Genomic DNA, 27,743 nt, shown 5'->3' on the forward strand with positions numbered 1-27,743 from the left:
TTAGTCTATGGAGAGTTCTCCGGTGGTCTAGTGGTTAGAATTCGGTGCTTTCACTGCCAGGGCCTGGGTTTAGTCCCTGGTCAGGGAACTGAGATCCAGTAAGCCACACAGTGCACCAAAAGAAAAAGAAAAAGGAAATTTTAGTCTAACAACACAGTGGGGATCCCAGGGACATCTCACAAGAGGGTTAAGGTAGAAGGACTTGTTCTGGGATTTGGCCCTTGTCAGGCGATGCGGGGAGCATTCTGGGTTGGCGCTGTCAGGAAGCAGGGGTAGTTCTATGGTATTTTAACCAATCTTATCTCAAAGGCCGGAGGAATGAAGCAAAGCTAACGGTCTAGCTGGTGAAGAAGCAGCAGTCACTCGGCTCAGCCAGGACAGGGGCCACATGGTCATATTTGTAGTTTGGATGACGTTCTGTTCTTGTTTGAGTTCAGACATGACTGTTACCAGCCTTGTTTGGTCTTGAGCCCATCACAGGCAGAGCGGCCCTGTCGGTTGGGGCTTCTGGGAAGTCACCTTCACTGAAGTGGACCAAGGCCCCCCCAGCTGGGCCAGTTTCCCGTCCACACTGCCTCTCTCCTCCCCCGTGCCCCTTCTAGCTGAGGGCAGACGAGGTCAGCCCTCAGGCCGCTCATCTCGATACCCAGAACTCTGCCCTTGACAAAGCATGCAGGTCAGGAGGTTTGTAGCTGGACTGTGTGTGATTAGACCTCCCACTTTTGTGCATGTGAGCTGTCCAGCCCTCTCATGGGGCAGTCGCTGCACTTAAGGCTCTGGACAGCAGACATCAGCCACCACAACACAGGCAGATGTCAGAAACAAAACTGGCTGTTGGTTGTGGTACCAGATCCTGAAGACAGAGACCTCGACTGCCAAACCCAGGCCCTGAAAACCGCCCCAGAGTCGGGCTCATCTTTCCCTAGAGACCCCATTGACTTTTTTTTGGAGGCCGGTCATGAGCTGTGTACTTGACCCCATTGACTTCTTTTTGGAGACCAGTTATGAGCTGTGTACTTGACCCGTGGTATTTATGTGGTATTTACACTGATGCTGCAAGAAGTGTCTGTTCCAATACAAATTCCTGTTGGTTAGACAAGGAGAAATTCAGGGCTTTGGGATCCGCTAGCAAATTTACATCCGCCCGGTTCATTGGGCTTCCATTATGGGAAGCTGGGGTTTCCTAACTCCGAGAACTCTGTCTTCTGTCCCGATTCTGGAGGCTTCCAAGGAGCGAGCTGCCTCTCCATCACGCCCCCTGCACGCTTCTTGGAAGGGGTCATTGGTCTTACAAAACTGAAGGGCTTGAATTAAAAGGCGGCCTGTTGGTCTGTTGGAACATTCCTCAACAATTAACTGGGCAGCTGCTCTGCCCACCCCAGGCTCTCAGAAGCTTGCCCGCTCGCCCACGTTCTCTGGTGTCCTAGCAACCGGAAACTCATCTGAGCTCCAGCCGGGACAGAGGCCATTTTCTACCTGACCACTGTGACTTGCAGGCTCCCCGGGCCCCTGAGGACCTGTCCGTACAGCTTGCGCGTCCACTGAAAGCCACCGTTTGTCCCCATGAACTCCCAGAAGGCCAGCCCAGCCTGCCCCTAACCCCGGCAGAATGAGCTTCTCGCTCACGTTCTCGGAGCTGGTCAACATCACCATCCCACAGTGCAGGGTGGTGAACTTCAAGGCCCTGCACCTCCTACTCCAGGGTATCCTGGAGCACATCCACATGGCTGACCTTGAGAAGGTCCTCTCGGCGGATGAGGACTTCCACCACACCTCGCCAGCCATGTTCATGCCCCGGGAAGGAGACTCCCAGCCCATCCTTAACCCCATGAAGAGGCTCGGCAACGTCTTCGACCACCTGGTGAGCCATGTGGACAAGATGGAGAGCCAGCTGGCCGTGCTGCAGGAACTGCCCTCCACCTCCCAGCTGCTGGAGGGCAGCCAGGGCACTGGCCAGCCCGCCCAGGACTTATGGAACCTGATAAAGCTCCGGATAGTGGAGGGCAATGAGGAAGCCATGGCCAAGGTAAGCCGCCTGGACTCCAGAAGCTGCCGTCCCCCTTGGCTCTCCTGCCAGGCTGTTCACCCCTACCTGGTGCCCCTGATAAAGGGCCCTGCCCTTAACCAGGAGAGGAATTCGGCTTTGGACTCAGGCAGAACCGAAGCTCCAAGTTTCCATCCTTCATCAGTGTAGAGGAAAGAAGGCCATACACTGTGTGAAATGTCCAGAGTGGGCACATTCGTAGAGACAGAAAGCAGATGGGTGGTTGCCAGGGGCTGGAGGGAGAGGAAATGGGGAAGGACTGCTTAGTGGTTACAGGGTTTCCTTTTGGGGTGGTGATGAGGTTTTAGAACTAAATAGAGCACAACACTATGAAAGCAGTAAATGCTACTGAACTATACACTTTCAAATGTTTTTTTTTTTTTTTTGCTGTACGTGGGCCTCTCACTGTTGTGGCCTCTCCCGTTGCGGAGCACAGGCTCCGGACGCGCAAGCGCAGCGGCCATGGCTCACGGGCCCAGCCGCTCCGCGGCAGGTGGGATCTTCCCGGACCGGGGCACGAACCCGTGTCCCCTGCATCAGCAGGCGGACTCTCAACCACTGCACCACCAAGGAAGCCCTCAAATGGTATGTTATGTGAATCTCACCTCAATGAAAAAAAGATAATTGAGGACCTGTAGGTGAGGAAACTGACACTCAGAAAATAGAACTACCATATGACCCAGCAATACTACTGGGCATATACCCTGAGAAAACCATAATTCAAAAAGGCACATGCACACCAATGTTCACTGCAGCACTATTTACAATAGCCAGGATGTGGAAGCAACCTAAATATCCATCGACAGGTGAATGGATAAAGAAGATGTTGTACATATATACAAAGGAATATTACTCATCCATAAAAAGTAACGAAATTGGGTCATTTGTAGAGATGTGGATGGACCTAGACTCTGTCATACAGAGTGAAGTAAGAAAGAGAAAAATATCACATCTTAACACATATATGCGGAATCTAGAAAAATGGTACAGACAAACTTATTTGCAGGGCAGGAATAGAGACGCAGATGTAGAGAATGGACATGTGGACATGGGGGGGAAGGGGAGGGTGGGACGAAGTGGGAGATTAGGATTGACATAAGTACACTACCATGTGTAAAATAGGTAGCTAGTGGGAACCTGCTGTATAGCACAGGGAGCTCAGCTCAGTGCTCTGTGATGACCTAGATGGGTGGGATGGGGGGGGAGGTCCAAGAGGGAGGGGATATATGTATACATATAGCTGATTTACTTTATTGTACAGCAGAAACTAACACAACATTGTAAAGCAACTATACTCCAATTTAAAAAAAATAAAATAAAAGAAATATCATTGATTTGCTGCGGGTGCAGCAGCCAGTGACCGGGGAACAGGGATGAGCCGAGGCCTTCTGATTCAGGACCCACCTTGGAACCCTTGCTCCCCTGCCTCCCCACCCAGCACACAGTTATCCATCAGGAGCTGTAGCCTTGGGGAAGAGTTGGATTTTGAAGAATAAATACCCCAGCCTCTCTCTCCTCCCTTTCTCCCATTGGCCAAATAAGAGGGCCAGAAGTCAGAGCGCCAGGGGTGTGGAGAGCGCAGTGCCTGTGGGTGAGCCTCTGAGGGCACTGAGTAGGGGCAGAGGATGGATGTGCGGGGGCAACAGAGAACATCCATCACACGGAGGAGTCATTCCAGGATGTCTTAGGTTAACACTCCTCTTATTTAGATTGAGGTGCGAGTCACATAACATAAAGTGAACAGCTGGGTGGCATTTGGTACATTGATAGTTAGTGCAAGCACCACCTCTATCCCCTTCTAAACCATTTCCATGGCTCGAAAAGGAAACCCTGTGTCCTCGTCACTCCCCACTCCTCCTCCCTCCACCCCAACAATGCTAATCTGCTTTCTGGCTCTAAAGATTTACCAATTCTGGGCATTTCATATAAATAGAATCATACAATATATGGCTTTTTGTGTCTGGCTTCTCTCACTGAGCGTCATGTTTCCCAGGTTCATCCACATTGTAGCCTGTGTCTGTGCTTCACTCCCTTTTATGGCTGAATAGTATTCTATTGTAGGGACAGACCACATTGGGTTTAACCATTCACCTGTTGCTGGGCATTTGGCTTGAGACTCTTTTTTTTGGCCTCATCGTGCAGCTTGCAGGATTGTAGTTCCCAAACCAGGGATTGAACCCAGGCTCCCTGCAGTGAAAGCACCCAGTCTTAACCACTGGACCACTAGGGAATTCCTGGGTTGAGACTCTTTTTAAACAAAAGCAGTGTATTATTTGAAGGACGCTGGGGCTTCTCATTGGCACCAAGGAAGAAGTGGGTGGACAGGCCTCAAAGGGAGGAAGTGTTCGTAGATCTCCTGCATCTTAAAAACAGCCCTTAACTTGTCTCAGCTTCCAGCTGCCAGTCTCCGGGTCTTCTGGTTATAATTTTTGGGTAAGAGAATGAGATGGCACACCTGGGGTCAGGTGTCCACTCCTGGCCAGGCAGGCAGGGTCGTGCCTAAGAATTAGAGCTCCTGGGGGCCCATTCCCACTGCCTGGACTGGCAGGCACCCCAAAGCTATCAATACACAGGGACCACCAGGTTTTACGTCCAACCTGGGGGCTGAAGAAGGTGGGAGCCCTGGTGCAGGTGTTTGTAGAGGTGACAGAAACAGACAATGCAAGAACCCTTCCTAGAACTCAGAGACTCTATAGGCCATGAGAAGCACAGAGCAGAGTCCACCAGCCTGACTTTCCTGGGCCTTGTGCCTCTTCTCCTCACTGTCCCCTTCACCCTCACTCCTCCACTGGCTCCCTCCCCAGGGGAATGATCTTGAGAACAAGCGCTCACTGCATGCCAGGTGAGCTGGATGCTCCATCTGTTCACTCCTTTAATCTTCTTAACGACTCTAAGAGGAAAGTGCTGTCATTATCCCGTGCTTACAGATGAGGAAATGGAGGCACAGAGAGGTTAAGTAACCCACTCGAGGTCACAGAGTTAGAAAATGGGGAGCCAGTGCCAACTTGAGCCGAGTGGGTAGTTGGAAGGCATAGGATTGTGGGTGCTGAGATGCCACTTACCCCCTGGAAGGGGTGAGGGATGGCCACGGCCTCCTCCCCTCAGGATTGTTACAACAATTAAAACCAAACAAGATAAAGCATGGGAACTGCTTAGCACAGAGCTGGACGTCCGTTCTGGCTGAGATGGGCTGATGCAGGCGAGAGGCAAAGCAACACGGTGTGAGCCATAAATCTTCGTGCTCAGTGGAAGCAGCCGGGCACAGAGAACCACACTGCATGATTCTGTTCATAGACAACGCCCAGAATAGGAAAGTCGGTAGCAACAGAAAATGTCAGTTGCCGGGGGCTGGGAGTTGAGTGCTGGTGGGTATGGGTTTTTTTCTGGGGCGATGAAAATGTTCTGGAACTAGATAGTGGTGACGGCTGCACAAACGTGTGAATGTACCAACTGCCACCGAATTGTTCACTTTAGTATTGTTATGTGTGTTTTACCACACGCACAAAAAGCAGAGATCATCTAACTATATGCTGTCTCCAAGAGACACACTGATTCAAAGACAAATAGGTTGGAAGTTAAAGGATAGAAAAAGATATTCCACACAAGCAGTAGCCAGAAGAGAGCTGGAGTTACTGTACTAACATCAGAACAGGATAGACTTTAAGACAAGAAGTGTTACTAGAGACACAGAAGGCTGCAGGGGTGGCTGAGGGCAGATTACAGGGACCTCAAAGCTGGAGAGGTGGACACGATGTCTGAGGTGCCAGCCCCTCCGGAGCAGCCTGCTCCCGGCCTGCCTTGATGGATGAAGTCTCCTAGAATGCACGAGGACCCAGAGTGGCCCAGCCAGCTCACACAGGGGGCTGGTGGACAGGTTCGGAACTGGTCATGCCGCCCTCAGAGGACTGTTTGTGCACCTAGGAATGTCCCCGCCACCGTTAGAGAATGTCGCCAAGTCCCAGTCTGGCTGAGGTTGCCAGGGTTACCACGCTGACCCATTGTCGGGGTTGCCATGGTAGCTGGTTCTAGGGCGGTGCAAGCTGCTTAGCTAAGAATCTACAACCCACTCCCACTGTCCCCCCAACTCCGGCCCACGTCAGCCAGGCTGGCAGACCAAATGCCACCCTTCATGGGGAAAGACAAGCCTTCCAGCCCCAGCACCTACCCTAGATGGGGTGAATGGTGCCCTGGAAACTAGGGCAGGCACCAAGGGGGCTTCTGGAGAGGTTTGGGAGGACCCACAGGTGCAGCACAAGGGGTGGTGCTCTTGGTCAGCACACCGCTGGATTTGGGGGCTCGGGTAGGGCAGCAGGTCCTCGCTAAGCAAGCTTAGATTGCAGTTTCTAACCCTCAGCATGACTGACGTTTGGGGCCGGATAATTCTTTGTGGTGGAGACTGTCCTGTGCACTGAGGGATGCTGAGCAGCATCCTTGGCCTCTACCCACTAGATGCCAGGAACACCCCATAGTCATGACAACCAGAAATGTCTCCAGACTCGCCAAATGCCCACTGGGGGCCAAATCGCCCCATTGAGAACTGCTTAGAAAACCTGGGCTCCCTGCTTGCTGTGCAACCTCCAGGGGGGCACCCACCCAGGCTCCCGGCGCCAGGGAGCATTTCCAGAATTGCAGGTTCCCAGGCCCTGCCTGCATCTCCCAGGCAGCCCTGAACAGGAGTTTTAGAAAGCTGCTCAGAAGCCCCTGGCTGTCTCTTCGAGGCCTCGGTTATCTCAGGTTATCTCATCTGTTATGATAACCCCTGCTGGCGTCACAGGGGAAAATCAGGGGCCATGTCCACTGTCTGTTATTAAGATTGTTCTGGCTAACCTCATTTCCATAAGTAAACTTGTGTGTCCCACTAGGGGATTGTAACAACCTGTTGCTGCATTTTTTTTGAAATTTCAAAACTCCCTCCCCATTTTACTCCCCCAACCAAAATCTCCTGCTGTGTATCCCACAATTAAAATGATTTTAAATTTAAATTGGTTTTTGAGAATTCCAAATCAAAGCTTAAGGGCACGGAAGACCCTTTGGGGTTTTAGAGAATCAAGGTGAAAGTCATTGCAGTAATAGTAATGAACTTCCTGCGTTGGCAGTGTTCTTCCCAGGGTGCCGGGAAGAGCTATTGCATTCCTCCTTCCCTGGGAAGGAAGTGATGTTAGCATTCCCATTTCCCAAGTTCTGGCTCTGAGGCCTTGTAGACCAGTCTAGCTGATTGTTCAAGAGGATGTTTGTCTTGGACCCCCTTATCAGCCCTTGAAAGCTTCTGGAAGCACTTGGACCCCAGGTCGAACCTACATGCTTGAAGCCATCTTCAGACAGAGAGAAAGAGACAGAAAGACAGAGGGAGAATGAATGTCTGGACATTCTGCTTCCAAGAAGGGCAGCTTTCTAGAATTCGCTTCCCTGAACTTGGCTCCATCCCAGCCCTGATTGTGGCCTGAGGGGCCAAGTGGGATCTTCCTGGCTGTTCTCCCACCAACACAGTCCAGAGTTCGGGGCGTGACCCCCCCTGGTGAGAAGCAGGCTAGATCTGCTGTGGGAAACCTTTAACTGCATGTCCTAGGAGACCCACGAGAAAAGCGTCTTCCTCCTCTCCTGTGCAGCCCCTACCCATGGAGCAGCCCACCAGGCCATCGTTTCTGGGTTTGCCCTATAGTTACCCATGGGAGAGGGGTATGATTCCTGCTCAGGTGATTTGGTCCCCTGGTTACACCCAGAGATATAAGGGGAGGGGGAAGCATCCCTGCATACGTGGGGAATCTGGACCTTGTAGATTTCTCTGAAAAGCATTTTTCTATCTACAGCAGATAAGGCCTTGGAAAACTGGTCTCTTAATATTATTATCACTCCCAGAAAAATTAACAGTAACTTGTGAATACCACCCAATAGACAGTGTTGCAGTTTCCCGCAGTTAAAACAAAAATGCTATTGTTTAAAGCTTTATTGAGATATATTCCACATACCAGGAAGTTCATCCATTTAAAGTATACTGGGGGCTTCCCTGGTGGCACAGTGGTTAAGAATCCACCTCCCAATGCAGGGGACGCAGGTTCGATCCCTGATCGGGGAACTAAGATCCCACATGCCACAGGGCAACTAAGCTTGCATGCCGCAACTACTGAGCTTGTGCATCTCAACGAGAGAGCCCACATGCCGCAAACTACAGAGCCCATGCACCCTGCAGCCTGCAGGCCACAACTACAGAGCCCGTGCACCCTGGAGCCTGGGCTCCACAACTAGAAAGAGAAAATCCATATGCCACAACTAGGGAGAAGCCCGCCCACCACAGTGAAGAGCCCACGCTGCAATGAAAGATCCCGTGTGCCTCAATGGGATCCCTGGACCACCAGGGAAGTCCCTTACCGTAATGTCTTCAGGCTTATCTGTAGCATGTATCAGTACTTTATTTTTTGGCCACATAATATTCCATTGTATGGGTAGACCAGATTTTGTTTATCAGTTGATGGGTATTTGGGTTGTTTCCACCTTTTGGCTATTAGGAATAATGCCACTACGAACATTGCTGTACAAGATTTTCTGTGAACATAGGCTTTCATTTCTATATACCTAAAGGTGGAATTGCTGGACCACATGGTAACTCTGTGTTTCAGTCTTGGGGAACTGTCAGCCTGTTTTCCAAAGAGGTGCACCATTTTATATTCCTGCCAGCAGTGTATAAGGATTCCAATTCCTCCACATCCTCACCAACACTTCTTATTTTCTGTCTTTTTGATGATAAACATCCTAGCATATCTCACTGTGGTTTTGATTTTTATTTTCCTGGTGACTAATGATGTTGAGCACCTTTTCTTGTGCTTATTGCCCATTTGTATATCATCTTTGGAGAAATGTCTGTTCAGATCTTTGCCCATTTTTAAAACTATTTATTTATTTTGGCCACGCTGGGTCTTAGTTGTGGCATGCAGGATCTTCCTTGAGGCACACAGGATCTTTTAGTTGTGACATGTGGACTCTTTAGTTGCGGCATGCGAACTCTTAGTTGTGGCATGCATGCAGGATCTAGTTCCCTGGCCAGGGATCGAACCCAGGCCCCCTGCATTGGGACTGTGGAGTCTTATCCACTGGACCCCCAGGGAAGTCCTTGCTCATTTTTAATTGGATTATTTTTCTTATATGTAGCTGGATTCAGTTTGGTAGTATTTTGTTGAGGATTTTTGCATCCCTATTCTAGTTTTCCTGTGATATCTTTGATTTTTATCAGGGCAATATTGGCCTCATAGAATGAGTTAGGAATTCTTCTGGTTTTTGGAAAAGTTTGTTAAGAATTGGTATTAATTGTCCCTTAAATTTTTGATAAAAGTCATTGGTGAAGCCATCTGGGCTTGGGCCTTTTTTCACGTGTTGTTTTTGTTTTTGTTTTGCTAATTCAGTCATTTTACTTGTTTTAGGTCTATTCAGATTATTTTGTCTTGAGTCAGTCTTGGCAGTTTATGTCTTTCTAGGAATTTGTCCATTTCATCCACCTTATCTGATTTGTTGGCATACAACTGTTCATAGTATTCCTTTATAATTCTTTTTATTTCTGTAGGGTCAATAGCAATGTTCCCTCTTCGATTTCTCATTCTAGTAATTTGAGTCTTCTCTTTTTTTCTTGGTCAATCCAGCTAAAGGTTTGCTAATTTTGTTGATCTTTTCAAAGAACCAGCTTTTAGTTTCATTGATTTCCTCTATTATTTTTCTGTTCTTTATTTCAGTGGTCCCTAACCTTTTTGGCACCAGGGACTGGTTTCGTGGAAGACAATTTTTCCACGAACCAGGGGGTGGGGTGGTTTCAGGATGATTCAAGAGCATTATATTTATCGTGCATTTTATTTCTATTATTATTACATTGTAGTATATAATTAAATAACTGTACAACTCACCATAATGCTGACAGGAGGTGGAGCTCAGGTGGTCATGTGAGCAATGGGGAGCGGCTATAAATACATATGAAGCTTGCTTGCTTGCCCGCTGCTCACCTCCTGCTGTCCGTGGACCAGGGGTTGGGGACCCCTGCTCTATTTCATTAGTTTCCACTCTAATCTTTATTGTTTCAGTTTTTCTACCTTCTTTAGTTTTATTTTGATCTGTCTTTTCCAGTGTCTTCAGGTAGAAGATTAGGCTATTGATTTGAGATCTTTCTTCTTTATTAATATTGTCACTTCCAGCTAAAATTTCTCTCTAAGCACTGCTTTAGCTGCATCCTGTAAGTTTTGGTGTGTTTGTGTTTTCATTTTAATTCATCTCAAAGTGTTTCTAATTTCCTTTGCAATTTCTTCTTTGGCCCATTGGTTATTTAGGAGAATGTTGTTTAATTTCCATATATTTGTGAACTTCCAAAAGTTTCTTCTGTTATTGATTTTTTTTAAATAAATTTTATTTATTTATTTTTGGCTGCACTGGGTCTTCATTGCTGCGTGTGGGCTTTCTCTAGTTGCGGTGAGCAGGGGCTACTCTTCATTGCCATGCGTGGGCTTCTCATTGTGGTGGCTTCTCTTGTTGCAGAGCACGGGCTCTAGGAGCCCAGGCTTCAGTAGTTGTGGCTCGCAGGCTCTAGAGCGCAGGCTCAGTAGTTGTGGCACACGGGCTTAGTTGCTCAGCGGCATGTGGGATCTTCCTGGACCAGGGCTCGAACCCTTGTCCCCTGCGTTGGCAAGCAGATTCTTAACCACTGTGCCACCAGGGAAGCCCCTGTTATTGATTTCTAATTTAACTCCATTGTGGTCGAGAATACACATTTTGTATGATTTCAGTCCTTTTTAAATTTTTTTTTTTTTTGAGGATTTTTTTTTAAATTTATTTATTTATTTTTGGCTGTGTTGGGTCTTCGTTTCTGTGCAAGGGCTTTCTCTAGTTGTGGCAAGCGGAGGCCACTCTTCATCGCAGTGCACGGGCCTCTCACTATCGTGGCCTCTCTTGTTGCGAAGCACAGGCTCCAGATGCGCAGGCTCAGTAATTGTGGCTCACGGGCCTAGTTGCTCCGTGGCATGTGGGATCTTCCCAGACCAGGGCTCGAACCCGTGTCCCCTGCATTGGCAGGCGGACTCTCAACCACTGCGCCACCAGGGAAGCCCAGTCCTTTTTAAATTTATTGAGTCTTGTCTTATGGCCTAACATATGGTCTATCCGGTAGAATGTTCTATTGGGTTGGCCAAGAAGTTTGTTCAGTTTTTCCGTAACATCTTATGGAAAAACCCGAACGAACTTCTTGGCCAACCCAATATGTATATTCTGCCATTGTTGAGTGGAGTGTTCTATAGATGTCTGTTATATCCATTTGGTTTATAGTGATCTTCATATCTTCTGTTTCCTTGATGATCTTCTATCTAATTGTTTTATCCATTATTGAAAATCGGGTATTGAAGTCTTCAACTATTTCTCCTTTCAGTTATTTCAGTGTTTGCTTCATTTAGTTTTGGGACTTCATTGCTAGGTGCATGTTTGTTTATAATTATCATATCTTCCTGATGGATTGACCCTCTTATCATTATAAATGTACCTCTGTGTTTTAGTAACAATTTTTATCTTAAAGTCTATTTTGTCTGATATTAGTGTAGCCACTCTGCTTCTCTGTTGGTTACTGACTTGCATAGTATATCTTTTTCTATCCTTTTGTTTTCAACCTATTTGTATCTTTGAATCTAATATGTGTCTCCTATAGACAGCATGAGGTTGGATCATGTTTTCTTATCTATTCTGCCAATCTCTGCCTTTTAACTGAAATTTCAGCCATTTACATTTAATGTAATTACAGGTAAGAAGGACTTCTGCCATTTCACTATTTGTTATTTTTGTTATCTGAATGCCTAACTATGCACTAGACCCTTTATATAAATTATCACAGTTTTTTCATACCCATTTAATTACTGAGGAGTCTAAAATCTAGGAAGATGCAGTAACAGCCCCAGTCATTGTTGGAGCTGAGCTATGAGACCAACATTGCACCCATCAGCTCTTGCCTTGAAGTTTCCTCCCTGCTCCTCTGGCTTCCCCCTTACCCTCCAAGGGCCAATCTGCACATGCGGCCAGAAGTACCCTTTAAAAATATAAATCCAATAAATTCCTTGTTGATCTTCCAGTGGCTCCTACCAAAGGGCATGAGATGCTTCATGATGAGTGACTCCTGCTTACTGAACACATTCAAACCGAGGGTTGCCTCCTTCCCACTTAGGCCACCTGAGAGCTCAGAGCAGGATTCACTTCAGTGTCATTTTCTGGCCTCTGAATATGTTCCAGCCTAGGCCTTGGAAGAGCCCAAAAGACTTCTTGAACCATGGCCATCACCAGAGAGCTTCCACACTTTACTTGCCTTTTCCCCCAGCTGCACCTAACTTCACACTTTCCTTTCCTTTCTCCCTCTTCAGTCCATGAAGACCCTGCAGGATTTGCTCACCGACATTTATGCACTCAAGGTCACTGTTGAAACCCTCAGGAAGGATGTGGCCATGCTGAAGGACATGTTTGACAAGGTAGACCCTCCCCAGCATCCTTCATACTGGCCATGCTGCTTGGACATCTGGTGGTTGGGGTAACAGGGTAAATCCAAGAAGCCTGTTCTTAGTCAAAGAACACAGCTATGGGGGCAGGAGAAGGGGTCTGACATGGCTGAGCCACTTGGTCCATCCCACTGAACTCTCTGCAGCTTACACAATGATCCTCACCCTGCTGTGTTAAGACATCATTTGTAAGTGACAGAAACCTAGTTCATCCTGGCTTAGGCAAAAGAAGAGAATTTATTGTCTCATTTACTAAAAAGTCAGGAATGCTTTCAGTTACAGCCAGATCAAGATGTTCATACCACATACCAAGGTGCTCAACATCTCTCCCTCAGTGATGCTTTCCTCTGGGTTGGCTTCATTCTCACGCAGGTACTCCCCAAGTCCTGGTAACTCCAGGCTTATAATAGTCCATCAACTTATCAGAAAGAGAATACTTATTCCTTGTCTAGAAAACTTTGTTCACACTGAAAAGTGGAGTAAACCTAGCATAGGCATACACTCTAGCTCCCTCTGTAGCCACAAGAATATCAACCCAGACATGTTCTAACTCCTTACCGTGATGGGAAAGGATATGGAATCCCTGAAGTGTAAGGTCACAGCTGGTGAGTCAGAGCTGGGCTCCAAAGCCAGGCCTCAACACCCCAGGCTGGTGTTATGGCTGAGGTTTTACAACTTGTCCCCAAATAACATGATTTACTGTATCATCCCTAATACACAGGTCAGTGTACGTATTTGATCATGATGGCAACTGTGAGAACTTCAGTCTTGGGCTGTGTAGCTCCCATCTGAGCAGAAAGGGCACTGCCAGGAAACTGTCATGAAACACTAAAACAGACAGTTGGCCAAATCTGTTTGGGAAACAATGCCTTCTCAGCTTACCTCTTGGAGATTCTTAAGGTACTTTGGCCCATTAAAGGCTCTGAGAAGTCCTTCAGTATAGAAACCCATTGAATGTTTTTTGGGGTTTTTTTTTTACGGTACGCGGGCCTCTCACTGTTGTGGCCTCTCCCGTTGCGGAGCACAGGCTCCGGACGCGGAGGCTCAGTGGCCATGGCTCACGGGCCCAGCCTCTCCGTGGCATGTGGGATCTTCCTGGACCGGGGCACGAACCCGCATCCGCTGCATCAGCAGGCGGACTCTCAACCACTGCACCACCAGGGAAGCCCTGAATGTTTTTTAAGCCTAGCATTTCCCAAACTTATTTGCCCAGGGAACCCTTTCCCACTCAGTGGGAAACAGTTATTTTGGAATCTGTTCTTCCTTCTCCATCTCTTAGTTACCTACAGCTAAGGCTTTGCATTTGAGCTGGGGGAGAAGCAGGGCTGGGACCAGAACCTGTACCCACTGGCTCACAGGCTCGGCTCATTTGACAGATGCATCTGGAAAGAATAGATGCTTTCTCTGAAGATTTGAAAGGGCAGAACTGGAAGATGAGTGCACTGCAGTTGGAAGTGGTGAGGGTCTGGGGCCCATCCTACCACGCCAGACCCCCGCCCTCCAGGCCCAGGGGTGCTGGGGGCAAGGAGGGGTAGGAGGAGAACACAATCTGGAAAGGCCAATTTATTTGCAAGTGTGGAGGGCAGCATGGAGGAGGGAGCCACTGAGGGTTCCACACCCTCTGGGTTCATGACCCTTATTCCCAATCTCCTTCCCACCCCCCCAGATTTCTCTCCAGAACAAGATAACTACCATGCCCAAAACTGAGGACATGGTGCTCTGGAGCAGCCTCCATGAGGCCATGTTCACCCTGGTAAGTGAAGGAGGAAGCGGAGAGGCAGCATCTGAGCATCGGGGAAGGCGGAGTGAGGAGTGGGCAGGGTGATCGTTGAGCTGGTCTGGAGCAGCCCTGGCCAGCCCAGCCCCCTCTTCCGCAGGGAACTGCTCCACAACTGCTGGATGATTCCAAGCGGTGGCAGATTGCGGAACATGTTGCAGATCGACCTTCCTCAGACGGCTGAGTACCACGAAGAAGTTAGCCACGGCCAGGTCGTGGAGGCCATCCAGCGCCCCAGTTCCTGGAGACCATCTGGCATTACCAAGTCCAGGGCAGCTACAGGAGGAGGAGTCTGCCCAAGCAGCTCTGCTTCCCAGGGCCCAGGGGCCGGACCAGGCCCAAGTGCTCGAACCTGGGCCTGCACCTGGACCTGGGCCTGCGTTTGGACCTGGGCCTGCCCCTGGACTGGGGCCTGCCCCAGGTCCTCAGCCCACACAATCAGGATCCTGGCCTGTACCACCACGAGGCTGGCCTCCTCCCAGAGGCTTGCCCGGGACTAGCTTGGGCTGTTTCCAGCCTGGCCTAGGCCCGTCGGGCTCCCTGTCTGCCCAGCTCCGGGGCTCTAGGACCCTACCCCCAGCCACGGAACTAGGCTCAGGTTAGCCTCATTTACTGCAGTCATGGTCTCGCCAGGGAGACACATCCAAGCTCTCAGCTCTCTCAGAAAAGGAGGAGAAATATTCCTCCGTGGAAGTGGGAGTCCCTCAGGATGGAGCCCCAAGGGCTGAGGCCTCCACGGAAGTACTCCCTAAGGGATCCCCGTCTGCGGTTCAGCAGATAAAATCCAATGCTGCCATTGCAGCTGCTGCCGCAGCCACCTTCACAGCTGCAGCGACATCGGCAGCCCGGGCAGCTAAAGCGGCTGCCAGGCTGGTCAAGGACACCGCGGCCACCAAATTGGCCACCATAGCAACAGCCGTGGCCGCATCCGGGCCCTTAGGGGTCCTTGCAGACATCCTGGGCACAGGGACCTCCCGTGGGGCCTTCACCGAGGACGGCGAGATGGAAGACTTGCAAGAGGTGGACTGTGAGGACGTCCTCTCTCCTTCATTCTCTTCTGCCCGTGTCCCTCCCAACATGGCCCTGTCGCAGGCCATGCTGGCTGCCAAACAGGCCATGACCCCTGAAGACAAGAAGAAGGCTGTCAGGTGTTCCATGAGCCACATAGCCCAGATGCTCATTAGACATGACTCCCTGAAAGAAGAGTTTTCCCAGCTGTCATCCAACCTGCATCAGCATATGACTTATCTAGGTAGGCCTGGCCTGGCTTCTGGAAGGGTAACAAGGGCTCAGGCCCTCCCTGTGGCCTTTGAAAAGCACCTCCTCTCCTTCATTTAGCTGCCCCAACAAAATGTGCATTCAACCATTAGCCATTCATTCCTTTGGCTTAAGCATTAGCCTCTTACTAGTCTATTATTTTACAATGAATGTACAGTGAGGTCTTATCTTAGGGAAGAAGGGTGGTTAGGGTCTAAAGTTGGTGCTCAAGAAGGAAAATCAAGTCAAAATTACTCTTGGAAATTCCCTTTCAATAGCCCATAAAATAGTACTGCTGTACAGTATTTTGATAAGTCCAGATCAACCAGAGTGTCTAATAGCACTGAATAGACCCCAGATGAAGTGGTCAATTTGGGATTAGGAACAACAGCTGGGCAAACATATGTTTTCTTAAAGACCACAGTCAGGCTTCCCTGGTGGCACAGTGGTTGAGAGTCCGCCTGCCGATGCAGGGGACATGGGTTCATGCCCCGGTCCGGGAAGATCCCACATGCCGTGGAGTGGCTGGGCCTGTGAGCCATGGCTGCTGAGCCTGCGCATCCAGAGCCTGTGCTCCGCAACGGGAGAGGCCACAACAGTCAGAGGCCCGCATACCGCAAAAAAAAAAAAAAAGACCACAGTCATGTTCTAGGTGGCAGTAGTACCAATAGACTTATGATCCCAGTTCATGCCCATGATGGGCATATGTTCACTGTGGGGAGTGGAGAGGAGAATGGCCTACCCTAGTGGTTCTCAACCTTAAGCTCACCTCAGCATCCCTGGGGCGCTTGGTAAGGCACAGGCTGCTGCGCCCAGCCCCAGATCTGACCTGTTGGTGTGAGTGGGGCCCTAGAATTTCTCTTTCTAACCCATTCTGGGGGATGCTGCTTATGCTGCTGTTGGCTCAGGGAACCCACTTTCAGATCCACTGTCCTCCCCTCTTTGAATCATTATCTTGCTTTTTCGCTCTCTGCCAGGTGTAATAGTTGAATTAGCCTAAGTCAAATCCATACATGGTGCCACCCCTGATGGGCAGTGCCATTCCACAGATCTTGAAAAAGAACTTCGAGCAGCTAAAAAGAACCACATCGATCTCTGTGAATTCTGGGGCACAGCTTAGGTCATGATAGTCATGAATTTAAATATAAAACATAATGCCATAATAGCCCAAACTCTACTTCTGACTAGTTGCCATTTTTGTTAAGAAAACTAAAAATAGGTTGTGAATGTGTCTTGGCTACAGTGTTTCCTACCCTCCTAGCTGTGTCATGTACATCACTTTTTGGCCTCTCATCCAAAACTGGATATAGGGCACTTTTTTTTTTCACCCCTCTCCTTTTATGTTAAATCCCCCTTTGCATCTTGTTATGAGATAATACATTTCATAAACTCTCACAAGTAAATACTCCATAGTTTTTCTCAGGACCATTTCTGGGAGGGCAATAAATTCCAGAGAGGTTTCCCTAATAGGATAACCACGAGGCTGTCAAACATCTGAAATGGGGCAAGTTCAAGTTCCCATATGGTCCAAGCACAAAGTGCACACCAGATATTGAGGGCTTAATACGAAAACAAGAATGTGAAATATCTCGTTAATCATTTTGTTGATCACATATTAAAATGATGCTTTTTTTTTTTTTTTTTGGCTGCACAGCTTGTGGGATCTTAGTTCCCTGACCAGGGATTGAACCCGGGCCCTCGTCAGTGAAAACGTGGAGTCCCAAGCACTGGACTGCCAGGGAATTCCCAAAATGATGCTATTTTGGATTATATTGGGTTATGGACTTCCCTGGCGGTCCAGTGGTTGACTCCAAGCTCCCGATGCAGGGGGCACGGGTTCAGTCCCTGGTTGGGGAACTAAGATACTGCATGCCCCACAGTGTGGCCCCCCCAAAACCCACATGGATTATATTGGGTTAAACAAAATATTTTCTTAAAATTAATTTCACCTGGGACTTCCCTGGTGGTCCAGTGGTTAAGACTTCACCTTCCAATGCAGGGGATGTGGGTTTGATCCCTGATCAGGGAGCTAAGCTCCCACCTGCCTCGGGGTCAAAAAACCAAAACATAAAACAGAGGCTATATTGTAACAAATTCAATAAAGACTTTAAAAATGGTCCACATCAAAAAAAAATCTTTAAAAAAATTAATTTCACCTGCTTATTTTTAGATTTTTTTTTTAAATTTTCACTAGAAAATTTTAGATGATCTCAAAGGTCCCCAAGCTCACAGCATCTCTCTGTTGGAAAGCACTGCCTTAAATATAACAGAAGCAGGTGGAACTCTAGATGAAGCATCTTCCCCCATCCCTGCCCCCAACAGCCACCCCCTCCTTTGCTTTCAGCTAATATGGGAGCCTCTTCCAAGCTTGGGACAACGGCGGACGTATTGCAAGAAAAGATTGGCAGCCTCCAGAAATCCAGGATGAGGGTCAGTGTCCCGGGCAGAAAAGGCATTTGAGAAGACGATGGCTTGAGGTGATGGCAGACTCCATGGCCAGAGCCAGGTGGAGGCCCTGCCCTTCTGGATGCAGCATTTGTCCTGGAGCTGAAAGGAGCCCTGGGGAGGGAGTGGGGCTCAGAAGGGAGGTGCAGCCCCGCGGAGGCAGGTCTGCCCCGGCTGGTGCAAGGCTCCCAGTGGTGGGCGGCCACATGGTTCCCTCTGACAAGTGTCTAAAGTGGCAGTTGGCTGGCAGGCTGGGGACGCCCTGGTCTGGTACTCTCTTGAAGTCCCTTCCCAGCCGTGGCGACCTCAGAAGCAGAGGCCTCTTGTGTCTATGTCTCCCCCTTGTAGGAGGAGGAACTTGAGAGAATTTGGGGCCACCAGATAGAGATGATAAAGGACCACCACCTCGTGCTGGACAGGGCAGTGGACAAGCTCCAGATTCGCCTGGATGAGTTTAAGGTTCGGAGGTCCGGAAGGGCCCAGAGGAGGGAGGATTCCTCATTGGGACATTCAGATTCTCCCCAAAGATTTCACAGACACCCTGAAGGCAGGGGAACCAGGGACACTTTCCTGGCATTTTACTGTGTGTAAGTTATACTTCCATGAAAAGCAAACAAATCCCGCCACCTGCACCCCCAACACATAAACAAGAGGGCCTGAACAGGATCTGTCTCGTTCACCGCTTGGGTCACCCACGCCAGAAGGGTGCCTGGCACAAAGTGAAGGCTCAGAATGTGCTGAATGAGTCGGTGAGTGGATAAGAGGATTTCTTGGGCCAGCTGTTCATGTTCATAACCTTTCCCCTAAACTGGCTTGTTCCCGAGTTCTCACACCATGGGACCTGTCCGGAACAGCAGAGTCTGACATGAGAAATGTGAGGACGATGCAGAGCACCTCCCAGGGGTCATTCAACCAGACACCTTCTCCCTTGGGCTCATTGAGCTGGCCTGATGACCCTGCCCTGATGACCTCGGGACCAGTCCCATCTGTGCCTTGTCCCAGAGGCATCCCAGACCCTTGGGGAAAGGATCAAAGTTATTCCCGGTGGGAGGAGATGACCCCAGGGTATAAAGAGACAAAATCCCAAACAGATCCACCTGAGGTGATTTCCATAGAGGGCTTCTGATTCCAAGTCAGGGGGCTGTTGGTGGGATGCATTAGGGTGTGGGGAGCGAAAGGCGAGGGCACAGCTCCCCCTCCCAAGGCGGTCACACAGAGTGACCAGGCTAGCGTGCACAAGGCAACTTGGACGGGAGAGGAGTTCATTGAAGGTGAGCCGATGCCCAGCCCAAGTGGGGAAAGAAGGGAGTGCCTGGGCCGTGTGTGGGCTCCCAATACACAGTTTCAGGCCCAGACTTTTGTGAGCACCAGGATCAGGAACTCCATAGTCTCCTGCCAACTCTGCGCCCTCATTTAGCCACTGCTTTTCAGAGAGACTGGGATGCCATGTCCTAGGGACCTATTGGTGTCCTTCCTGGTTGGAGACTGGGGCCAGTTCTTTCAGCACTTCTGATGTGTGTCCAGCACCATGTCCTGCCCTGCTCGGGGTGGCGGGGGTGGGTGTAGGATCTGCCTCCAAGGAGCTGTCACTCGTCACTCGTTGAGAGAAAGTCAAGAGGAGTTTGGCCAAACAGACCAAATGGATCAAGTCAGCCTTTGTCCAGACTTCCTTCCTGCCCGTTGTGCCAGCAAGAACTAATTGCTTATAAAAGTGAACCCTGGAAGGATCAGGAGCTGGGCTTTGTACCCAGCACGCTTCATTAAATAGTTCTTAAATGAACATGGGCTGCAAGAGATCAGCAGCCTCATGGAGCCCTTCCAGTAGAGGAAGGATGGAGGGCAGACACCTCTGCCCTGGTTCTGTCGCAACATCGGGACTAGAGAGGAAACACCGCTGTTACTGTGTTACCTGGATGCCTGGGAGAAAATGTTCTGGACCTAACAGGTGGCACGAGAAATCCCCATTCATTCCCTGAGTCATTCAGCCAACGTCATTGAGCCTTCACTGTGTGCCAGGTGCCCTTCCAGGGCCCAGCAATACAGCAGTCAACAAGATGGACAGCACCAAAGCCCTTACGTGTTTTTTGCGGGGGAGCAGTAGTATCTGCTTTCAATGAAAGTATGCTTTACGCACAGTAAGATGCCCAGGCCTGAAGTGTAAGAGCTAGATTAATTTTTGCCTCTTGGTACACCCATGTCAGCACCACCCAATCAAGATGGAAATGTTTCCATCACCTTAGAGTGCTCCTCTTGGAGTGTTTCCCACTAAGAACCCAGCAGGAAAATAAGTGAGGATAGAACTCTTTCTTACTGACCCAAATAATGTGAAAACATTATTTGCCCTTTGCAAGTGGACAGGTGTCTTTTATAAGCCAGAGGCTGCATTCCAAAGCCATTCTTGGAACAAACTATTATATCCAAGGCTCTGGCTTGGTGCAGGAGGGGAAGGATAAGACAGCTGATGTGTATCAAATGCCAACTCTCCTAGGAAAGTGCCATTTCTAGTCCCCTCAGCATCTTTGGGACAGGAGTGGTATTAATGCCACTTGAACTAGGAGGAAACAGATTCAGGCAGAGTAACCAGCCAGTTGGGAGGCAGCCTGCTATTGTGGTTGGATAGGCCTGGGTTTCAATCCCGATTCTGCCACTTAGTGGGTGTACCAGTTTCCTGCGGCTGCTGTAACAGATGACCACAAACTGGATAGCTTAAAACAAGACATGTACTCGTTCACAGTTCTGGAGGCTAAAAGCCCCAAATCAGGGTGCTGGCAGGGCCTTGCTCTGTCTGAAGCCTCTAGGGGAGGATCCTTCCTGGCCTCTCCCAGCTTCTGGTGGCTCCAGGTGTTCCTTGGCTTATAGACGCATCACTCCAATCTCTGCCTCCGTTGTCACGTGGCCTTCTTCTCTGTGTGTATATCTGTGTCTTCACGTGGCCTCCTCATCCATGTGGGCTGCCCTAATCCAGTATGACCTCATCTTAACTAATTACATCTGCAAAGATCTATTTCCAAATAAGACCATGTCCACAGGTTCTGGGCCGGCATGAATTCTGGGGAGGACATTAGTCAACCCAGTACGCAGGTTACTGTGGCAGTGGAAGTTAGAGGCTCCCGGCTCCTCTTTATTTCTAGATTTTAACTAGGAAGAGCCAAGTGGGGATCTAAGTGTTAATGTTGGGCCTGATGACTCCAAAAGGTCAGCTCCCTGCTAATGTGGTGTTGGAGGAAGCAGCCTGACACAAGGCTGAAGCAGGATCTCCCTTCCATTACCTCCGCCGTCCATCCTAGACCTTGAGACCCATCTGGGGCAAGGTGGATGTGAAGGAGCTTTGCATTAATTAGAATTAGGTTCATCTTGGGACCTCCGTGGTGGTCCAGTGGGTAAAGACTCCACGCTGCCAATGCAGGGGAACTGGGTTCGATCCCTGGTCAGGGAACTAGATCCTGCATGCATGCTGCAACTAAGAAGTCCACATGCCGCAACTGAGACCCTGTGCAGCCAAAATAAATAAATAAATAAATATTAAAAAAAAAAAAGAATTAGGTTCATCTTTGAATAACATAAAACTCCCAAATAACTGACTTAAGGCATAAGTGTATCTCTCTTTTACATTCAAGAAACTCAGAGCTGGTATTGAACTCCATGGTGTGTCACTTCCATTCACAAGGACACCACATGGTCCAAGACAGCTGCTGGCACTCCAGTCATTAACTCTGCTTCCAAGCCAGCAGTGAAGAGGACACTGACCCACTTCCATTTACACCTCAGTGGTCACATCAAGCTATATGGGAGGCTGCGAAATATAGTCATGATTCTGGTCTGCCAGATGCCAGCTAAAAGTTGGGGGTTCTGTTTCTGAGGGTAAAAGGGAGACCAGATATGTAGGGAGAAGTAGAAGCCTGCTGCCAGCTTTGGAGGAGGAGTGACCCTACCCTCTGGGGACATGGCCCATTGGATGTGAGGCTCTTCCCAAGCAGGTTAGCTGGCTGCTGCTGTCATAGGGAGGGCCCAATAAGTGGAGAGAGGGCAGAATTAATGCAGGGAGTTGTTTTTTCATGGAGTCATGGGGATGGGAAATAAGGTTTTCCCCTGACCCTGGGGCACAGCATGTGTGGAATATAAGTGCTTGGTGGGTGAATTGACTCTCATTCTCACGGGGATCCCATTACAGATCAGAAGAGATGCACTTGTCTTAAACATCTAGGGACCCAAAGCATCAGCGTTTGTTTATGCTTTCCTTCCTCAGGTCTTCCTTCCTTTCCTGTGTAGCCACCTGTAGTTCTGTGAGGCCACCTCCAAGGGGACTTCTTCTGCCAAGTCCCATGTTCCTTCCCTTCTGATCTGGGCACCTGGAGCCCAAGCCTTCCAATGTGCCACCCGCCTGCTGTCCACCTGGCCCCATTGTCCCTTCCTAGGGTGGATGTGGGAGGTAGAGGCTATCCTCAGGACTTCCGAGGATACCTGACATGCCCTCTGCTTCTGTTCTTAGGTTGTCCATTCTCAGATTAAAAACCTAGAAATGTACAAGGCAGACAAAAGTGCGATGGAGCAGGAGCTGAAAGAGGTGAGTGAGCAGAGATTCCTCTCCCTACCCCCTCCCCTATCCTGAGCCCAGCTTTCCCACCAGGATAATGGAATCATCCAGCCAAGACAAAGGCAGGCAGACTTCCGGAGTCTCCTTCCACCTTTATCATGTAGAAAGTTTGGGGGAAGTTCTCAAAAGTTGTTCCATCAAATCCTATTTTCAGTTAACTCAGGATTAGTGACAATTTTTTAAAATTGAAGTATAGTCGATTTACAGTGTTATGTTAATTACTGTTGTACAGCAAAGTGATTCACTTATACATAAACATTCTTTTTTAACATTGTTTTCCATTATAGTTTATCATAGGATATTGAATATAGTTCTCTGTGCTATACAGTAGGACCTTCTTGTTTATCCATCCTATATATAATAGTTACAACCCATTCCATCCGTCCCCCAACCCCCTCCCCCTTCGCAACCACTAGTCTGTTCTCTATGTCCATGATTCTGTTTCTGTTTCATATATAGGTTCATTTGTGTCATATTTTAGATTCCACATATAAGTGATATCATATGGTATTTGTCTTTCTCTTTCTGACTTCACTTAGTATGATAATCTCTAGTTGCATCCATGTTGCTGCAAATGGCATTATTTTGTTCTTTTTAATGCTGAGTAATATTCCATTGTATATATGTACCACATCTTCTTTATCCATTCATCTGTTGATGGACATTTAGGTTGTTTCCATGTCTTGGCTATTGTGAGTAGTGCTGCTATGAACATAGAGTGCATGTATCTTTTTGAATTAGAGTTTGTGACAATTTATGTGAATTTAAAAACCGTGCCCCTTCTCCATCACAGAAAACCTTTGCTTCAATCTAATGGTTGTGTTTGAGCCAACAGAGACCCCAAGGTTGAATTTAAGCCAAGGCTGGGTATCTAGGGTCCCAAACTAGAAAAACTGACCAAAGTGGTCTGATCTCCCCCAGCCTCTTCCTGCTCCCACCCCAGCAGCCCTGCCTCCCTGAGTCCCATCTCTCTCTAGAAAGCCGACAGGCGCTCCCTGGCAGGCAAGGGAAGCCGGGCTGACCTGGACGCAGTGGCGATGGAGCTGAATGAGACGATTCAGGGCATGCTCTTCAGGGTTATGGCCAATGAGGATGACTGGAAGAAGACTGTGGAGCAGCTGGACAAAGACCTACGCACCAAGGTGAGAACCCCTGTATTAGTCACCACCTTCTGCATAACAAACTACCCTGAAATTTAGTCCCTTAAGACAGCAAACGTTCAGAGTTTCTGAGGGTTAAGAATTTGGGAACAGCTTAGCTGAGTAGCTCAGGGTCTCCCACGAGGCTGTAGTCAGGATGTCATCCAGGGCTGCTGTCATATGAAGGCTTGACTGGAGCTGGAAGAGCTGCTTCCAAGATGGCGCCCTCACATGGCTGTGGGCAAGACTCCTCACTTCCTTATCACACGGATCCTCCTTAGGGCTGCTTGACTGGCCTCACAACATGGCAGCCAGTGGGCCACCCAGAGCACATGGTCCAAGAAAGCAAGACAGAAGCTGCAACATCTTTGATGACTTCACACTCCATCATTTCTGTAGTATCCTGTTGGTTACACAGGTCAGCCCTGTTCAGTGCGAGAGGGGACCATATGGGGGTGTGAATACCAAGAGGTATAGTTGTGGAGCATCTTGGAGGCTGACCACCATAACGCAAGCAAAGGGACATGGCGGGCAGAGGGGGTGTCCTGCTGGTCATTCATTTATTCATCATTTAATGATCACCTGTGTTGAGCCAGATCCTGGGGAAATGTTGATAAGAAGTCATAGCCTTAATGTGTACCATCCAATAGAGAGACAGGAACAGTCAGGCCAGCCATTTCAGCGTTGTGTGGTTCCTGCAGCTGGGGTGGCTGGTGAGGACAAAAGAGCTTGCGTTTAGAATCAGGCAGCTCTGGGTCCGAGTTGCAGCCCCACCATGATTGGCAGTATGCCTTGAGTTATAGAACCTCTTCGAGCCTCAGTTTTCTCATCTGTAAAATGAGGATTTATTCACTCATCATCCACCTATTGGGTACCCCTGATGCTGGTTAGCGAGGATATGACGATAAGCAAAACAGATATGGAACACACTTGTCATAGAAATCATACAAATCAATGCAGGATTATAGCCGGGGTAACTCAGTTATCTACAGAACAACTGACCTGTTTTTCTTCCATAATTCAATGGCAGGGTGAAAAAAAGTAGGACAGAGACTGTTCTAGATTAAGAGAGTCTCAAGGGGCACAACAACCAAATGCAACACACGAGGAGACTTACTTTGTTTCCTGGTTCAGTTGCTCCAACTCTGAAAATGGGCTGGGAATTAGATCAACGTCAAGAATGACTGCTCATTATGTTAGATGGGATAATGGTATTGCAGGCATGTAAGAAAATTAAAATATTTGAGTGAAATGTTATGATTTCTGTAACTTTTTAAAAAAACACTCCATCAATTCCCTGGCGGTCCAGTGGTTAGGAGTCTGTGCTTCCACTGCAGGGAGCACAGGTTCGATCCCTGGTTGGGGAACTAAGATCCCACAAGCTGCATGGCATGGAAAAAAAAAAAAGAAAAGAAACAAAGAAAAAAAGGCAAATGTAGCAACATGTTAATAATGATTAAATCTACATGGTGGGTATATCAGGGTTCATGATTCTAGTCTTTTCTCCTCTCTATGTGTCTGAATTTTTTTCCTGATTGAAAGCTTTTTTGTTGTTTGTTGGTTGAAGTGATCCTATCCTCATTGCTCTTCTTTTCTTTGTGTATTTTAATTGTGGTAAAATTCACATGACATAAAATTAACCATTAACTATTATAAAGTGACTAATTCTGTGGCATTTGTTACATTCACAGTGTTGTGTGGGCACCATTTCTATCTAGTTCCAGAGCATTTCCATCCCCCCAAAGGAAACCCCAGGTCCATCAAGCAGTCACTCCTCACTCCCTGCTCCCCCAGCCCCTGGCAACCACTAATCTACTCTCTGTCTCTGGATTACCCTATTTTGGACATTTCATATAAATGAATCACAGTATGTGACCTTTTGTGTCTGGCTTCTTGCACTCAGCATCATGTTTTCAAGGTTTATTCATGTTGTAACATGAACCAGGACTTCTTTTCTTTTCTTTTCTTTTTTTAATTTTTTTGGCCACACTGCATGGCGTGTGGGATCTTAGTTCTCCAGTCAGGGATTGAACCTGTGCCCCCTGCATTGGAAGGCAGAGTCTTAACCACTGGACCACCAGGGAAGTCCCAGAACTTCATTTCTCTCTAGGCTGAATAATATTCCGTCAAATGGATAGACCACATTTTGTTTGTTTGTTCTCTGTTGATGGACACTTGGGTTATTTCCACCTTTTGAATAATGCTGCTATGAGCATTCACATACAAATTTCTGTTTGAACACCTGTTTTCAGCTACTTTGGGTAGATACCCAGGAGTGGAATTGCTGGGTCGTATGGTAATTCTGTGTTTAAGTTTTTGTGGGGGTGATATATAGTGATGTCTGCAATTAACTCTCAAATGGCTCAGAAAAAAACAAAAACACACATACATATGTATAGAAAAAGAAAACATGAAGAAATGTTAAAAATTGGTGAATTTCAGTGGATATAGGAGTATCCTTTGGACTATTCTTGCAACTTTTCTGTAAGTTTAAAAGTTTCTGAGGGGGGGCTTCCCTGGTGGCGCAGTAGTTAAGAATCCACCTGCCAATGCAGGGGACACGGGTTTGATCCCTGGTCCAGGAAGATCCCATGTGCTGCGGAGCAACTAAGCCCGTGTGCCACAACTACTGAGCCTGTGCTCTAGAGCCCGCGAGCCACAGCTACTGAAGCCTGCGTGGCTAGAGCCCGTGCTCCACAACAAGAGAAGCCACCACAATGAGAAGCCCGCGCACCGCAACGAAGAGTAGCCCCCGCTTGCCACAACTAGAGAAAGCCCGTGCGCAGCAATGAAGACCCAATGCAGCCAAAAATAGATAAATAAAATAAATTAATTAAAAAAAAAAGTTTTTGAGGGACTTCCCTGGTGGTCCACTGGTTAAGAATCCGCCTTCCAATGCAGGGGACGTGGGTTCAATCCCTGGTCTGGGAACTAAGGTCCCACATGCCGCGGGGCAACTAAACCTGTGTGCCACAAATACTGAGCCTGCATGCCACAACTAGAGAGCTCACGTGCCGCAGCTACAGAGCCCATGTGCTCTGGAGCCCATATGCCACACTACAGAGAAGTCCGCCTGCCACAACGAAGAGCCCGTGCCCTGCAACGAAAGATCCCCCATGCTGCAACTAAGACCCAACGCAGCCAAAAATAAATAACTTTTTTTAAGTTTTTGAGTTTTTTTAAGTTTAGAATGTTGGGGAAAAGAATCTTCTTGGTATGCCATGCGCTTCCTGTAGTGTTTGATTAGCAGGTAAGTCGATGCTGGCAGGTGGTCCCTTCCGGAGTGAAGATTCGTCAGGGCCCAGCGGTGCTAGCCTAGCTGATACCACCAGTGTAAACGTATATTCTCCCCTTATAAGCAGCAAGTAATTTGGGGGTAACTCTCTGTCACTCTGGGAATGGCCATTGCCTCATTGGCCATTCTCCTGGTATTGATAGTTTCCTCCTAAGTTGAGGATTGTTGCCTGAACCCATTATTTCATTAAGGGTTACAAAATGGTGATTTTTCTAATCCTAGCTTCTATATCAGCTAGAAATCTGTAAAGAAGAGCTTTCCCTCACCAACTTGAGCTGATAACCCTGAAATAGGGTTCTTGCAGGAAAGACAGATAATGGTGAATTATTTCCTTTAATTACCAGTTTTCAGGGTAAAATATTGGTGCGGTAGCCACCTCCGATACATGGCGGCAAATGAGGGTTTCTGTTTTTTTTCTTTTTTGTGGGTGTCACTATGAATCATGAGTTTTTAAATATTCACTTTGTTCAATCAGTTAAGTTACTGTTTTGTCGCTCACATGGTCTCATCTTAGGCTTGCAAGCTGGCCCCTGAGCCCCTTGACGTGACCCTCTGTCTTGGATAGCTGTCCTGCTTTCTTATGACAAGATGTTCCAGGCTCATCTTCTACATTCCCTTCCTCAGACCTGAATCAGCCATTTCTCTGTGGAGTCTTGGTGCCTTTAGGGGGAATGGTGTTTAGGGACCAAAATC

The 27,743-nt window shown here is 48.3% G+C and overlaps 1 protein-coding gene across 1 annotated transcript in view; it reads left to right on the forward strand.

Annotated features, from left to right (window-relative positions):
• Positions 1 to 748: 748 nt before the first annotated feature.
• Positions 749 to 27,743, forward strand: part of LOC307198487 (uncharacterized protein C16orf96) — a 42,828-nt gene continuing 15,833 nt past the window's right edge. The window contains 13 exon segments of the mRNA XM_079945458.1: positions 749 to 2,026; positions 12,412 to 12,516; positions 13,920 to 14,000; positions 14,210 to 14,296; positions 14,421 to 14,474; positions 14,533 to 14,548; positions 14,551 to 14,583; positions 14,586 to 14,920; positions 14,924 to 15,572; positions 17,922 to 18,007; positions 18,371 to 18,481; positions 22,512 to 22,586; positions 23,594 to 23,758. Of these exon segments, the coding sequence (XP_079801584.1) occupies positions 1,610 to 2,026; positions 12,412 to 12,516; positions 13,920 to 14,000; positions 14,210 to 14,296; positions 14,421 to 14,474; positions 14,533 to 14,548; positions 14,551 to 14,583; positions 14,586 to 14,920; positions 14,924 to 15,572; positions 17,922 to 18,007; positions 18,371 to 18,481; positions 22,512 to 22,586; positions 23,594 to 23,758 (2,214 nt within the window). The 5' untranslated portion in view covers positions 749 to 1,609.

This window comes from Stenella coeruleoalba, assembly GCF_951394435.1.
Source record: "Stenella coeruleoalba genome assembly, chromosome: 15".
Taxonomy (NCBI): Eukaryota; Metazoa; Chordata; class Mammalia; order Artiodactyla; family Delphinidae; genus Stenella; species Stenella coeruleoalba.